General features: G+C 45.5%; 1 protein-coding gene across 1 annotated transcript in view; it reads right to left on the bottom strand.

The window, feature by feature from the left end:
* Positions 1–16,276, bottom strand: part of EFCAB6 (EF-hand calcium binding domain 6) — a gene marked incomplete at its 3' end in the record, with an annotated part of 234,913 nt that overhangs the window by 168,762 nt on the left and 49,875 nt on the right. The window contains exons 6-7 of the mRNA XM_080704765.1: positions 14,398–14,534; positions 9,403–9,515 (exon numbers count right to left, since the gene is read on the bottom strand). Coding sequence (XP_080560891.1) covers positions 9,403–9,515; positions 14,398–14,534 — 250 coding nt within the window. The remainder of the gene's footprint in view (positions 1–9,402; positions 9,516–14,397; positions 14,535–16,276) is intronic.

The raw sequence follows: 16,276 nt of genomic DNA, 5'->3' as shown, positions 1-16,276 counted from the left end.
CGCACGCTTGTAATCCCTGCGCTTGGGAGGTGGAGACAGGAAGATCGCACAGGTTTGAAGCCAGCTGCGCTGGCGTAAGAGACCCTGCTTCAAAAATATAAAATAGGTCTGGGAGTGTAGCCGGGAGGTAGAAGGGCTTCCAGAAACCCCAGTACCACCAAAAAAAAAAAAAAAAAGAAAAGAAAAGAAAATATACTGTGCTCTGGAAAATTATGCAGAAGACAGAATACTAAGATACATTCTAGCAATGCTACTAAAAATCAGGGAGAGAAAGTTCTTTGAGCGTCAGCTAGAGAAAACTGATCTCCAAAAAGGAGGAGAGTACAAGGGCCTCAGACTCTATCCCAGTAGGCCAGAGATCCAGGTCTATGACACTTTGAAAGGGAAATGGGTAACCTGTGGATATTAATTGGGTTTTGAAAGGTGAGGGGTGCTGGGGATTGAATCCAGAGCCTTGCATGTGAGGTGGGAAACCCCATCAGAGCCTTTAAAATATTAAGAATTTAGACTTAAGATAGGTGCCTGCCCTAGATGCGTGCAAACAAGGGAGCAGACAAGTCTCAAAGTTAAGGAGCAGTTTCCTAGGCTACCTAGGGTCATGACCCAGAGCTCTCCCCAATATAAACAAGAGAGGGCCATTAGGGCCACTGGAGAGGGTTCGAGAGGGCTGGAGATGGTATGCAATTTAACCGCCTTTCCAGCTTTCTGTATCTTGCTTATGCTAGGTATAATAAATCTCTTGCTTACCCCTCCCCGCTCCAAAGTGAGAGACTGAAGATAAAAGAATCATGTGAGCCCTTTGATTGAGGGCCAGTTCCATGGTGATAAATTGCAAACTGGGCCTTCATCAATGAATAAAGTAAGCAGCCCTTATTCTACTTTCTATTCTACTTTCAGCCTCTGGAGTTTCCTTTACCAAGCTGTGGGGAATACGCTCCTGCAACATTTTGGTGAGCCAGCCAGGAGCAGATAGCCTGGACCTGAAACTGGATCCAGGGCATTTTTCCTTCTCTGGTCTGTGCTTCCTGGGGAGCGGCCTTCCCCGTGGCAGATGCTGGCCCACTAAGTGCACCAAGGGCCCCTGTTGCCACTGTGTGAAAGGCTTCTCCTGGAGGGACTCGACTCAGGCACAATCACTGAAGGTTTAGGCCAGAGGAGGAACCTGTCATATCGATCCCATGTGGACATCTAAATTGGTGTGCAGCCCCGAGTCTCAGTTAGGTGTGGTCTCACTACCAGGGTGGTGGAGGAGGGGACTGATCACCCCTGTAAAAAAAATGCCAAGTAGTGCCCACAAAAAGGGATGTGAAAAGGGAGTTTAGTTTGGTAACAGTTTGGGTGAGTGAGTGGTGAATGTGAGTGTGTGATGTGTGTGGTTGAGACAGCTGGCACGAACAAGGTGCAGGCGCTATCCAGGGCGCAGATGCACTCTCTACTGTTCTGGGCAGTTGCCCCAGTTGGTCCAGAGCCAGGGCCCCATGGAGTGGGCCAGTGAGGACCGGCAGTCAGGCCTCCATGCTGCCCGCAGCCTACTTTCGACTGCCTCCCTCTGGGCCTCCAGCCACTGCCCCTGCTGCTGTGACAGGAGTCAAGTCACCTCAGCCATGCCCGCTGGGGCCATTTGCAGTGTCTCTGCTCAGGCATCTGGCACACTGCTGGGCTGGGCATGCCGCAGCCACCTGAGAGGGTCAAACTGCCCACCACTATCAGCCCCAGGGTGAGTCTTGGCTGCAGTCAACAAGCTATTTCTAACAGCTACATAAATAAGTGGCTTAGGACTTCCGGGAAGATGGCGACCGAGAAAAGCGGGGCTTAAGAGTCCCGCTAACAACCAATCTCCATTACCACAAAAAGAGCGCCTTTCATAGCCAGAAAACACCATCACCAGAAAAACAAAAAAACCCACCAGGCTCCAGAGAGAAAGCGGACTGAGAACAGAGCTCAGGGCCACAGAGGAGACACACGCGCCCGAGAACGCGGCAGCAGCGCCATACTGCTGGCGGCAGCGGCGAACTCAACGGACGGCTACAGCAAGCCAGGTGAGCCGCTGCGGAACAGCCAGGCGGGATCTTTCGGCGCAGACAGCATTTAAAGCTCCCAGTGGCTGAGCTCAGCACACGCTGCAGGGATTCAGAGCGGAAACCAAAACCAGAGAAGAAAAAATACGCCAGCCTCATGGCCGAGGGCGTGGCAGAGGCGCCATATTGCCACCGGCGGCGGCAGCAGCAGTGAATTCACCGAGTCCAGTACAGCTACATCTGCGTACTCAAGAACAGTGAGTCAAATTGCGGGCCACAGAGGAGAAATCGCAGTATTGGGCCTCCTGGGACTTGACCCAGTGAGGGAGTGGTGGTGACAGAGATATCACACCATAGGAGAATGTGCAACCTGGCATCCCCCATAGTCTAAAGCAGCCTCTATTGACTCCCTGGGTCGGAGACTCTGTGATACAACCCAGTAAAGGAGTAGTGGGGTCTGAGATAATACAGACTCGAGATCCAGAGCACCTTAAGTGAAGCCATAGTGACCCAAGGGAAGAACCCAGAGAAAGCACAAACCTCCGAAATCATGGGAAAGAGGAATAACACTGGAGTAATGAATGTGCACAACCCCACAACATCAGAACCTGATAAAACAGAAAATCAGAGATTTCTAGAAGATCAAATCAGGAAAATAACTGTAGAAATAATAGAGGTGCTTCGAAAAGAACTCAGAGAGAGCCAAAAAGAGATAAAGGATGCAATTAATGAAGTAAAGGCCTCAATTCAAAGCACAAACAACCGATTAGACCACATGGGGAACAGAATCTCGCTCTTAGAAGATGATCATTCCAAAAATGAATGCATAGTTTCTAATCTAGAAAAAAATATCCAACAGCAGGAATCTGACATTGAAGAAATATGGGCCCATCTTAAGAGAGCTAACCTAAGAATAATTGGAATAGAGGAGGGAAAAGAAAGTGATACCAAAGGGATCAACAATCTCTTCAAGGAAGTAATAGCAGAAAATTTTCCAAATATAGAGCAAGAGGTTGATACACAGATCCAGGAAACTTATAGAACTCCCTTTAGACAGGATCGGAGAAGAGGATCCCCACGCCACATAATTGTCAAAATGACCAATGTGGAAGCCAAGCAGAGAATCTTAAAGGCAACAAAAACAAAGGGCCAAGTGACATTCAGAGGCAAACCAATTAGAATCACTCCAGACTTTCCAAACCAAGTCATGAGAGCCAGAAGGGCTTGGAGTAACATATTCCAAACTCTGAAAGAAAACAACTTCCAGCCAAAAATTTCCTACCCAGCAAAACTTTCTATCAAATTAGATGGAGAAATAAGAAGCTTCCATGACAAACAGAAACTGAAGGAATTTATGTCTTCAAAACCAGCGCTAGAGAAAATACTCAAAGAGATTAACTACAAAGAAGAAATAGGTAACACTCACCAGAACCAGAGAAACAAGAGTTTCCATCCAACAGACAACTAAGATTGGTTATCTGTGGAGATTCATTATTTATGTTAGTCTTTTACCTATCTCTAAGTTGTATTGTTTGCCTTTATTGTTGTTAATTTTTAGGATTTCTAGTTGGAATATTAATATACCTTCAGATATAGCATTTGGAAATATTTTATCCAATTCTATTAGTAACTTTTAACTCTGTTTACATTGTCTTTGGATATACAATATTTTCTTTTATTTTTTAGGGAGTTTGTATATTCTTCTGTTGCCTGTGCCATTGAAATCATATCCAAGAAATCACTGCCAATTTCAATGTTGTGAGGTTTTATGACCCAGATTTTCTCCTAAAAGTTTATAGTCTTAAGATTTATATTTAGGTCTTTTATCTATTTTGAGTTAATACTTGTATATGGGATTAGGTAAAGGTCCAATTTTATTCTTTTCCATGTAATTATTATTTTTCAACAATATTTAGTTAAAAGATTATTATTTCCACCACCAAATGTTCGTGGAAACCTTGTCAAAAATAACTTGACAATATAGGGAAGAATTTAGCTCTAGGCTTGTATTTAACTCCAATGGTCTATATATCTGCCTTTAGAACAGTACTACACTGTTTCAATTATTGTAGCTTTATATGGTTTGAAATCAGAAAATATATATCTGCTAGCTTTGTTCTTTTTCAAGATCGTTTTGGGTATCTAGAATTCATATTCCATATTAGGATAGATTTTTTTCTGAAAAATAAATATATAAATATATGATAGTTTCACCTAAAAAAACAGAAAAAAATATGCTCTAGTAAGAAAGAAAGCAAAAAGAAATATTGAAATGCTATCTTTAAATCATCAAACGCTTGGTATCAGACAAATGAAACTGTTATGTGAGATTATCATTTTTAATTTTGGATAAATTGCTATAATACTAGATGTCAACCACTAAGCCAAGCATGGGAAGGAGGGATGGGGAGAGAATGGGGTGGGGATCGGGTGGGGGCTGACTGGGCGATGTGTGCATGTATGTCTACAAAAGTTTGTATCCCACTATGATGTATGAATACAGTGCACCAATAAAATAAAATAAAAAAAATATAAAAATAAAAATTAAAAAAAATAATAAAATAAAAAAAAAAAAAAAAAAAAAAAAAAAAATAAATAAGTGGCTTACAGCCTGAATTGACAAAGTGTAGGGAGGTACTCAAAAACCGAGCTGCTACATTCACCTAGATTCGAAAGCTTTAGAGGGCTCCCATTGGCCAGCTTCTGGCTATGGGGGTGGGTTTAAACCTCTACTTTACTTGCTGTGGCAGAAAGAAGATAAAGGAGAGTTCTCTACCCACCCACCCAATTCGATTTTGTTTTGTCTCTGATTTATTTTTGTTTTGTCTAGGTAGAGTCTCTCTGGGTCTCTATCTTTTGATTTTTTTTCTCCTGTTGTCTTTACTCAACAGATATTCAAGGGTTAATTCTCTGTTAAATATTTGTATGGGTTTTTTGTTGTGTTATGTGTATAATGTGTCTACATGGCACCACAAAGAGACATTAACAGAGTAAATGTTCTTGGCTTCTTAGGATCTAAAAGAGCACTGAAGTCTATTTAATGGGCTTCCAAATGGTTGGCATATAAAAATATTGTAAAGTGACTTTGTTTTCTAGTTTTCTTTAGAAAAGACAACAAAGGTTGCAGGGAAATCAGGTTTCAGGTCAATGTGTAATTTTATATACACTGCTTTAGTAAAAATCCCTATTTTTGTTTTTTTACCTGAGCACTATAACATTTTAAAAGTAATAATACCAGATGTGGCGACCCGGCCACACTAACAGATAAATAACTGTCATATCACCAGAGCCCGAAGGATAAAAGGGAAACCCAATAAGATGAAAGCAAATATCTGTAGGCAAGAGGAATACAAAAAATGTTTGACCCATGATCTATAAAGTATTCGGAGTATGGTGCAATCTTATGGTTAAAATTGTTAGGCCAAATAAAAAGAGATTCCAGTGTTTTTTGTTTGTCATTTCTTAACAAGTGTCTATACCACTGCAGGATAAGGAGTCTGAACAGCCTGGATCTAAGCTTAAGATAATCTAGACAGCATCACCTCCGGTGTCTCAGCAGGGGAAAACATCAAGGAAGATTTAATAAGCTGGAGACGAGATTTTCCTCTCTGCTGCACTGCTGGGCTTTTGAGGCGACGATGGCTGCCGTGGAGTGGCAGGCCCCTTGCCCTCAGTGGTGGCGGCGACGATGGTGATGCTCCTTGACGATGCCGGTCCCCGAGCAGCACCAGCACCTGGGTAACTTCCTGCAGGTGCAGCACAGGTGGGCAGCTTTCCCCATGGTTGGTGGCCTGGGCTGTGAAAGTCTGTGGTTTATCTCCAGTCCTACTGCTAACAAAGTGACACTTCCTCCCCTCTTCTCAGGAACCAAGGACAGCTCCACTGAGCTATCTAATAAAAGCCTAATAAAGGGTTTGAGAGACTTGCAGTTGAACCATGGAGTCCTTTTGCAATATGTAAATAACTTGCTTGCAGCCAGCTCAGATTATAGACACTGAGATATATATAATATGATAAAGCAGGTTAAAACTAAAATAAATTTTTTAAGTTTTTCTAAAAGTTACACTTAATGCATTCCTTCTATGTTTAAAACAATTGGATTTTTAAAGTTATTAATATGCTCTTTGTAAAGTTCTATAGAACTAACCTTAGAGAAAAAGCTTTCATTTGATTAAAATAATTCCATTTCTGCTGTCTCTATCTTTTATATATGAAACAATAAAGTTCCTTTGCTCTGAATAGCATTTCTAGAAACTATTCTTTTAAAAGGAGGGAGATCTTATGTCTTATTGAGATAAGCTCTTATATTTACTTTTAAAGACATATATTACTTAAAAAGAAACTTCTTGAGTTAACAGAGTTAAAGTGTCTGTATATTTTGCTGCCTGTTAAAAATGTACAACTTCTACCTCCTAGGATTGCCAGGAAGACCGTGGGAGGCAGGAAAGTTAAAAACACATAAAACTTGTAAGGAAACTAACTAAAGTCATACAGTACCTACAAAATGGATATCAGACAGAACCCCAGTCAGTTTAACGACCGCAGTCTACCCCTCTAAACCTGAAAGCTTAGTGTGGGTCAAGAATTAAAATTAGGCCCCTCCTGAATAAAAAAAAAAATTAAAATACATTTTACAATGGCAGGTGCTAGAAAGGCTGCATTCAGCACAAACTCTGAAAAAAATACTACTAAAAATTCTAAGTTAAAAACAGCAGTCTTGGTTTTATTTTTTTATGCCCTTGCACCATGAACACTTTGTGGCCGTGTCACATGTGTAATGACTCATGGCCCATGTGAATGGGTTGACTACCTGGCCTTCAACTCACTGTGGTAACAGATGGATACCACAGGATAATGGGTTAAAAAGTACATCATGGCAAAATATCTGGGTTAATGTATGTTGAGCCAAGATAACTGAACTCTTTCAGCCTTTCAGCTCCCATTGATTACAGAAACAAAATATCATATTAAGAATTCTTTCTTCCATTGTCCTCTAGACCATCCATCCCCTGAGACTCTAAACTACAATACTCCAACATTGCCCCCTGCCAGCTTGAAGCAGTTAGGGTCACATCATCAGAGGGGGGACATGGGGCAGGGCATAGGACCTAAAAACAGGGAAATTAAAGTGGTCATCTATATCGCCCCTTCTGTGAGGTAGGGAGGATAAGAAAAAAAGCAGTAAAAATCCAAAATACTGAGGCTCAAATTCATCAGTCACCTCAGGCCAACTGCCTCAGAGCCCCGTGCCCCAGACTCATTAGACCACAGAAAAAGCAAGCAAGCTGATCCTGAAGGAGATGACATGCCCTGCTCTAGCCACACTCAGAAGCGAACAGACTCACACACAGTAGACCAGTGTGCATCACATCTCAAACCATGAAACTGGACTCTAGGTCTTGTGTCAACCGAGGACCTCTCCACTGGAGAGGGTTGAGGACTGGGGATGGTATGTAACTGTTATGTATGGTGGTTACCTTTCCTGCTTCTAAGCATAATAAACCTCACACTTACCCCTGCCCTCTCCAAAGTGGGAGGCCAAGGGTATAAGAACATGTGAGCCTTTTGCTGGAGGCCCAGCTCTGTGGGCATTAACTGCCAACTGGGCCTTCGTTAATGAATAAAGAAAGATCTGCATATCCTACTTTGGGCCTCTGGAGTTTCCTTTTGTCTCGGAGACCAGGCTGTAGGGAATACTCTCCTGCAACACATATGCCAGGCAAGCTCTACCATGAGCTACACCCATAGCCATTTTTATTTAATTCTGAGACAGAGTCTCCCTAAGTGACCCACGCTGATCTCAGACTTGTGATTCTCCTCCTCGGCTTCCCCAGTAGCTGGAATTACAGGGATGAGCCGCTGCACCCAGCTAATGTGTAGACATTATATCCAGCCCAGATGTGGTCATCATTTCTTTGAGTTTTGTTGCAATTTCTACTCTATTCTGTGTGTGTGTGTGTGTGTGTGTGTAAACTCTCTTTCATGCTAGGGATTGAATCCAAGTACATTCTACATCTGGGATAAGTGAGCAGCCCTATTTTATTTTTTATTTTAAAGCAAGATCTCACTAAGTTCATGAGAGCCTCCCTAAGTTGCTGCCATCCTCCTGCCTCAGTTTCCCAAGTACTAGGATCACAGGTGTGCGCCACCACACCCAGCTGCAGTTTCTGTTCTTTTGATCCACTAAAGTGAGACACAAGTTCTTATGTAAAATAGCATCTACATGACCCCATTTCTACAAGTGGGTTTTTCTCTCCCTAACTCTCCTTTCCATTTATACCCAGGGAAGGTGTCAGAATAGCACCGGCAGTGGTTATTTCTGGGGAGTGGGACTGGCTCCATGGTCTGTTCCCATTTTTTTTGCATTAATAGCAGCCCCACAAGGCTGTGGGGAACACAAAAGAGAAGACAGGAACTCCTGCTCAGCACAGAGCCGGCCTGGGCAGCTTCAAGTCCTGGAGTCCACTGCAAGTGACCTGGCTTAGCAAAACCAGCTGAAACTGGAGTCCTTGTCTTTTTGCTAGTGAGAGGATCTGAGAGCCAGAAAGGTGCTTGGGGCTATTTGCTGACTTGAATTAAGTTGAAACCAGACAAGGTGACCAATGAGCCAGTCATAGGTGACAGACCCCTGCCATAATAAACTACTAGGGAGACATCCCGAAAGTCAGGAAAATGACCGAAGGCTAGGAAAGGAGAGTGTCAGGTTGTATCTATACAGTCATCCTCTCAGAACTGGAGCCCTGCTCTCTTCAAAACCGCCCAACAGCTGGACAACTTTGGTCGCTGCATGAATGTGGCCAGGACAGGGCCCGTCGGCAGGCGTGAAAACTCTCTCTCTCAAGGGCGTACACGCACCTGGGTTTACAGATCTAACATAATTATAAATTACTCAACTCTTGGCAAAGCTGTACCCCTTTTTGGTACCATGGATTGAACCCAGGGGTATTCTACCTCCAAACTGTAACCCCCAGTACTGGGATTACAGGCACGTATCACTGTGCCTGGACCCAGCCCTTTCACACTGAGAGTTTGCTCATTATTAAACACACTCTAAGACATGTAAGACAATCTGTGAGTTTGGGGGAACATATCCCAATCACATGCTGATTCCACAAACACGTTCTACGTCATCGTTAGCTGTGGAAATCATCATACCCAGCTGTATACTTTGCCGCCTGGATGTGCTGGGATTCAACCCTTCTTCTATTGGTAAGCACTTACATTAGTCTTATAAATAATGATGCCATACCTATCTTTATGGATTATGCATCTTCCATATAAGTATTCTTCCATAAAAGTATTCCCTCCGGAAAAGTTCATAGAAAAGGAATTACCAGGCCAAAGGGTACTGAAACCTTCACCTCCATACTCTGAAAGTCCTTACCTCGATTCCCCATGTAATATCTCAGGTTCAAGTCGTTATTGATGCCAAGGTTCTTCAAGAACACACTGTAATCCACAGGAGCATCTTTATCAAGGTTGTAGTGCTTCGCAAACCTGAAATGCAAACGCTCTTGTGAAATCCGACACAGCGAGTCTAAAACAGAACAAGCCTGTCACTACGGTGTCTCTTACACTGGGCTGGCGTTCATTTTAACGTCTGTTTCAGGCTACAGCTGAAATAAAAAAGTAACTCCTGGGAAATGCTACCATCCCCCTTTTTGGGGGGGGGGTCCTAGAAACCCTTCTACCTCCAGGCTACACTCCCAGACCTATTTTATACTTTTTTTTAATTTTTGGAAACAGGGTCTCTTAAGCCAGCACAGCTGGCTTCGAACCTGCGCGCTCCTCCTGTCTCCGCCTCCCAAGCGCGGGGTGACACGCGTGCCCACCACTCCCGGCTACCATTCTCTTTTTAAATGCAGAAAATGTGGGCACTGTGAGGTCTGGCCATGAGGCCCGGCCGGGGGAGGCTGAGAACAGAAGACTTCTAGAAAGGTGGGGAAATGCCCCTCACCATCGCCTGCCCTAGCCCCTTAGAGTTACTGTCCTGGCCTGCTGTTAGCCGACCAGTCGGAAAAACGCATGACTACCTTGTCCTCCTTCCCTCCTAAGGCCCCATAAAAAGGCCCAGCCTGCAAGGAAGGGGCTCCTGACTCTTGCAGGCTCTCTCCTGATCAACCTCCCTCCCAGGCTCCACTGCAATCAAAGAGCCTGTTCTGGTCTATACACCTATGTTTTCTCTTCTCCGCTCGTGTGGGCGCTCGCTCGCTCTCTCCCTCCCTCCCTCCCTCCCTCCCTCCCTCCCTCTCTTTCTATATATACATATATGTGTGTGTGTGTTGTGTGTGTGTGTGTGTGTGTGTGTGTGTGTGTGTGTGTGTGTGGTACTGGGGTTCCTGGAAATCCTTCTACCTCCGGGCTACACTCCCAGACCTATTTTATACTTTTGATCTGGAAACAGGGTCTCTTAAGCCAGCGTGGCTGGCTTTGAACCTGTGTGATCCTCCTGTCTCCGCCTCCCAAGCGCGGGGATTACAAACGTGCGCCACCACACCCGGTTTTATCTCTATATTCTATAACAGAAACTTCGAGGAGACCACTCCTTCAGCCTGCGGCTAGATGCACAAAGATGTGAATGAGACAGAACCATCCAGAACCTGTGGGGAGGCCCCAGCCCACACCACCTAGAAATTATGAGCTCTGTGCCCAGTGGGAGAGGAAGGGCCGGGCCCAGGCTGCCAGGTCCCCGTGTGGACAGCAGAAGCAGATGACACCTTCCTCTAATAACTGGAGGGACATGGAACTGGGCCTGGAGCCATCAGTGTAATGCTTCTAGAATCAGGAAACCTAGAGCTGGATGGGAGGGGACACAGGAGTTTTGTTGTGTTTTTTTTTTTTTTTTTTTTTTTTTTTACAAAGAGCATATCATTTGACTAGAAACTGCAGGCCCACGGAAAACAAGTGGTTTTAAAACAGCAAATTACAGAGAAAGCCAAGCGTTTCTTGAAGCAGTCTACAGTGTTCACATAGGACAAGAAATTTTACTAAACATGGAAACCACTATCTGCCCCCAAAATGCTCTGAGATAAATGAGATGTTTGAATTTTTAAACGAATTTTCTATTATTCAAATCTGCCACTTGATAAGTGTTTTTTTTTTTTTCTAGATAACTTCTGGGTTATTACATTTCTAAAAAAAATTGACAGTTTTTAAAAATGTTTGGTGATATTACCTCCATATGTGTTGGTTTCTATAATTATCTAACTTCATGCTGCTTTCTAAAAATTTAGTAATTATTACTTGAAGTATTTGTTATTTTTCTGTTTCCCAAGTTTCACAGAGTAGTGTCACATATTCATGTCAATGCCTACCTGTTTTCCACTTTGATGAAGCCTATTTGTTTTAATATGAAAGATTGTCTTAAGGGATGACGATGGCCTGATATGAGCACCAAAACCCCTCAACAGCCCGTCCTCCCATCTACTGAAACTAGGCTGTGAGCTTGAGAACCTGGAAAGGTGGCATCTCCTGGGTTCCTTTGAGTCCCATCTGTATAAACCTTGCCCGGCACGCTGCTTCAGGAAACGCAGGCCCCCGGCGAGAGGCTCGTGGCCAGCCTTCCAGCCTCCTATTAAAAGTTCCACAATCCTGGAATCCGGCCCATGCTCTTGGGAGAACCCTGACCTGTGCGCATGCCCCAGCTGTGCACACTCAGAGCGCCTGCCGTGACAACAAGGACAGACAGAATCCCATGGTGATGTGTCCTACAGCTCAGACTGTGACACAGGCCTGAGGCCTGCCCAGGAGGGCCACATCCCTGGAGACTTTTTACAAGAAGAAAGGATGGGAGAAGAGAGCACTCCTAAGACACCCCCAGGGTGTCATCAGGGACCTAACTCTGGGCAGGGGCCTTAAGCTCCAAGTCGGCCTCATCGGGAGGCCAGACTCAGAGGTCAAGGAAGACCGCCAAACATCCCATAAGCCTCTCTGCCATAGCCACCTGGAGAAAAAGCTCCGGCAGCAGCTGACCTTTAGTGACTTGCTTGTCTGCAAAGCTGCTCATGAATTACTTTACATAGATTCAGAAACTTTGGCTGGGAGGGCAACTGGTAGGATGGTGAAAGAAAAACACAGCCCACTGGGTTTGGGGATCGTCCTGATTAAATGTAAAGCTCGGTGGTAATTTTATCTCTGGTCTCGTGTTTAATGTGGGCTGGAGAATTCTGCAGCCCCAAAGAGCAATCAGTTAAGGAGTAAAGGGCACTGGGGAACTTTACGGTGGGATCCGGTCCCCGTGAAATCAGCACCTGCTATGGGGGGGTAGCTCCGGCAAGCCAAGCGTGCTTGGCACCTTTGTCCCTGCCCTGCAAAGTGGGCTTCTCAGCACCCATCTCTTTAAGAGGAAACAGAGTCTCAGGGGAGCCCAGGAGTGTGGCAAGAGCCAGGACCCCAAACAGACTTGACCCACATGTGTGTGCCTTCAAAGCCTGGCCATTCCCACCGCACCAAGCACGCAGGGCAGATCTTAACAAGAAAGCTGCTAGATAAAGGGTCCAAAGACACATTGTGTGTCCTGCTCCAAAATTAAAAAGGCCAAGTTAACGTGAAGCTGCTTCTCAAGGAAGAAGTATGCTCGTGCTTCAAGAAGAAATGCATTAAAGCAATTGAAGGGATGGCCTGCCTTTCATCTCCTGCGTGCCTTAGTCTGGGGAAGCAGCGCCATTATGTGAAGTTGCTCAAGCCTTATCGTGGAAAGAACATTGTTTCGGAGGCTTAAAAACAATCTCGAATAAAAAATTTGCAGCGTTCTTTATTATTCAATACTTAAGAGATGGGGAAACAGACAGTAACATTTTTTATAGATTTACTAGGTTGGAGACTGCAGTGCCAAACACAAGGTTTATTGTCAAATAAAACACGGCTTTGTTTCGTGATTGCCTGTTTTAGAAGAGCTCTGCCTCTGTTCTATAATTGCGTGCACAAAATTATTTAATTTGTTTTGTTTGGATCTTATTCTGGGCACTTTCCCAGCCGGAAAGGATGTAAAAATTAAAACATCTATTATGTCTTTTATATTCTGAGGTGGGTTAGAAAGAGGAAAAAAGAAGAAAATGCATTCAAAAGAGTAAGCAGTATCTATTTTTAACAAAGTGTCCTTGCTGTTCAGCCCTGCAGCGTCTGAGCCTTGGTGGCATGCCCTTTCGGATTCCAAGCCCTGGGGCAAATTCCCCTGCCTCCAGCATCAGCACCCTCTAGTGAGGCATGTCAGGAGTGAAGGTGCCCCTTATGATAGGAGCTTCTAGCTCCGGGACAATGCGACATTCTTCTCCTTTGGGGAAAATAATTAGGCTTAGTACTTTCACGAGTGGCCTAGAGGGTACAGTTACCCCCTTATCAAGAGAGGATGTATTCCAAGCTGAAACTGTGCATGATATCAAACCACACGTGTATGACATTTTTTCCCATACATACACACAATAAAGTTTGATTTATAGGCACAGTAAGAGATGAGCAATAACCAAAAATAAAATAGGATAATTAAAATAAGGTCCTAGATGGAAGTTATTTACAGCTTATGAATTGTTTGTTTCTGAAATTTTCCATGTGATATTTGGGGGCAGTGTATATTTCCATGTACTAGTTCATGGGTCACTGAAACCACAGAAAGCAGAGACTAAGGCTGGCTCCTGTACTTAGAGAAGCCATTGGGGGAAAAAGGCAGGAAGAGAATGTCCTCTCAGCTGGGCCCTTCATAAGTAAACTAAGCCACGGCCCGTCCTCCAGTGGCCTTAACCCAGAACCTATGAGTGCAGGAGCCAAGTGTTTGGAGTCTTCTAGATGGTCCGCAGTCCACAGGAGGCCCAGAGGCATGCCCATGCCTGCTGCTGCACACTACCCGAGTCAGGAGCAGGTGGGGGCTTTCAACCAGATGAGGCCACTAACTATTCTGCGCTACCCTCTGGCCCCTTGCCACAAGCCCCACCATGCCCCAGCAACTACGGTCCTGGAGGGAGAACAGAGTTTCTGGCATTACACCAGGAGAGAGCCAGTACAGAGAACACCAACAAATGGGTAAGTCCTGAAGTTGTTCAGATCGTTCATTCTCTAATCCCCAGGCTTGGAGTAGAGCTTCTCTGTGAACCAGGCCATGCCGGGGCAGAGGGCTTGGTGCCACACAGGCAAGGGGAGCGACTGGGATGGAGTGGTCAGGAACCCGGATGTGTTCAAATCTGCAGACCAGCTGACCGGCCCCCCCAGAGTGCTCGAGGAGGAGAACCAGCACATCTCACTTTTGAGAATTCATGGGGGGCGGGGGGGGGGTTCGGGAACCCAGGAGAAATGGGTTAGGAGAGATGAAAGGAGGGGCCCTACAATGACCCCTCTCTTTTAATAATCACTTTGGAGGCTAGCCGCCACGGGGTGTAGCCACACTCACGTTCCGTATTCCTCATCCCGCATCTTGAAGCAGAAAGTCTCCAGAACCCTCTTCAGCTCGCGGGGCTGCATCAGTCCGGTGTTGTTAATATCAATGAGTTTAAATGCTTTCATGACCGTCTTCATGTTTTTGAAAATCTACATGCACAAAGAGATTTGGGGAAAGTCAAAAGATCCAGTGTTAAGAACCAAAATGGTAATCAAAATTGTGAAAGTATTTTTTAATACTTCTTGTAAGATGCAATGTTTCCAAAGATTCACAGTGGTAGGCATTGCAAAATGGCATGTCTGAGGGAAAAAAGACCACTTTGCAAGTATTGAATGTTTTCAAGGCAATTTTCCCAGTAAATGGTCTTAGTAAGTTCAGAAAAAAAAACTTTCAGATGTAAAGCAGAAAGTCTCATACACACAATTCATTCTCTTTTAGAGCTGCATGAAAAAAGTCTTTTTTGGTTAATTGATGCTTAAAAACTATAGTTCTGGCATAGCTGGACTTGAGTGATTTTGTATTTTTCATAGCCATATGCAAACTATTTTTACTGGGAGCTGGAAAATATGACTGCATATTTCAACCCCTCTGAATTTTTTAAAGATATTACAGAAAAGTTTTATAGCCATCCTCCCCAGATTCAGTAAGTGACATCTACTGGGCACACTGATGTGCCAGGAATTTGGCAAGCCTCTGACCGGGGACAGAGCAGCCAGCTGGGGTCTTGCACTGAAGCCACTTTGGGAGGAGCAAAGCCCCACCCAGGGCACACTGAGCAAGCACAGGACTCTGGGATCGAGCCCCCCGGTAAACAAGGACATACCCTTCCCCGTTATTTTCATCTTCAACCTTCTGGGTGGTGCTCGGAGTCAAAACCACGGCCTTGTGCATGCCAGGCAAGCGCTCACCACTGACCCACACTCCCTGCCTTGCTTTCCCATTTTTAGATGAGGAGACCGAGGTTCAGGGAGGCTTCGCGAGCTACCCAACATCACACAGCTAGACTGGCGTGATGCTGGCTTCAAACTCAAGTCTATCCTTTTCCCACACTCCCCTGAAGGGAAGATGAGACCTGGAAATATGGATTCCCCAAGATGAGGTGGTGGGAATTAGAGGCAAAACACAGAGGCCAACAGTGGGCCAGAGGCTTTCAGAGGAGAACAAACACTCCATCTAGAGAGGCCTGGGATGTGAGCCAGGAAGGGCGGCTGGGGCCGTCCAGACCAGCACGGGTGAGAGGACACTGGGTAGGGCAGGGCGCTGTGGATGGACACTGAGGACCAGGGGCAGTGCTGGTCCTGACTCCACATCCCTGGCCTGGGCCCAAGCCACTGCCTGAATTCAAGGAGGAGTTCAGGGAAAACCGCCCCGTAAGCTGGTTTCTCTTTATCCTCAGCAGCCCCCATTTCCTGGAGCTTTCTCTGGCTGTTCCTTCATGTCACAGTGGCTGAGCCGGCTGGCAAGGAGCCCCTCCTGCAGCCCCTCCAGGTGGCCAGCTTTCCTCTCAAAGCTCTCAGGCTGAGGACACAGGAGCTGGCGGGGAGAATGGCCTCCATTCCCTGCAGTACCCCCAGTCCACTGCCCCTGGCTGCACCCTGGAAGCTGGTGCCTGCACCCTGGCTGCACCTGGCTACCTGGAGGCCCTCTGCTGCCCCTGGCCCTGGGCTGCGCTGGCCCTGTATCACCAACTCCCCAGGCTGGAACTCATGCTTGGCCATGCCCTCTCCTTCCAGTTCAGAGTACCCAGAGCCCACAGGCCCCGCTGGCCAGGCCCTGCACCTGCTGGCCACCGCACCTGCTGGCCACCTCTGGTGTCCGCTCATCCTCCCTTTCTTCCAAACCTGCCCATTCTCAAAAGAACCCCCTGCAGCATGCTTACCCCTCCCCCGCC

This window comes from Muscardinus avellanarius, assembly GCF_963383645.1.
Source record: "Muscardinus avellanarius genome assembly, chromosome: 11".
Taxonomy (NCBI): Eukaryota; Metazoa; Chordata; class Mammalia; order Rodentia; family Gliridae; genus Muscardinus; species Muscardinus avellanarius.
The sequence above is the reverse complement of the archived record's forward strand: the minus strand, read 5'-3'. Positions and strand labels throughout refer to the sequence as shown.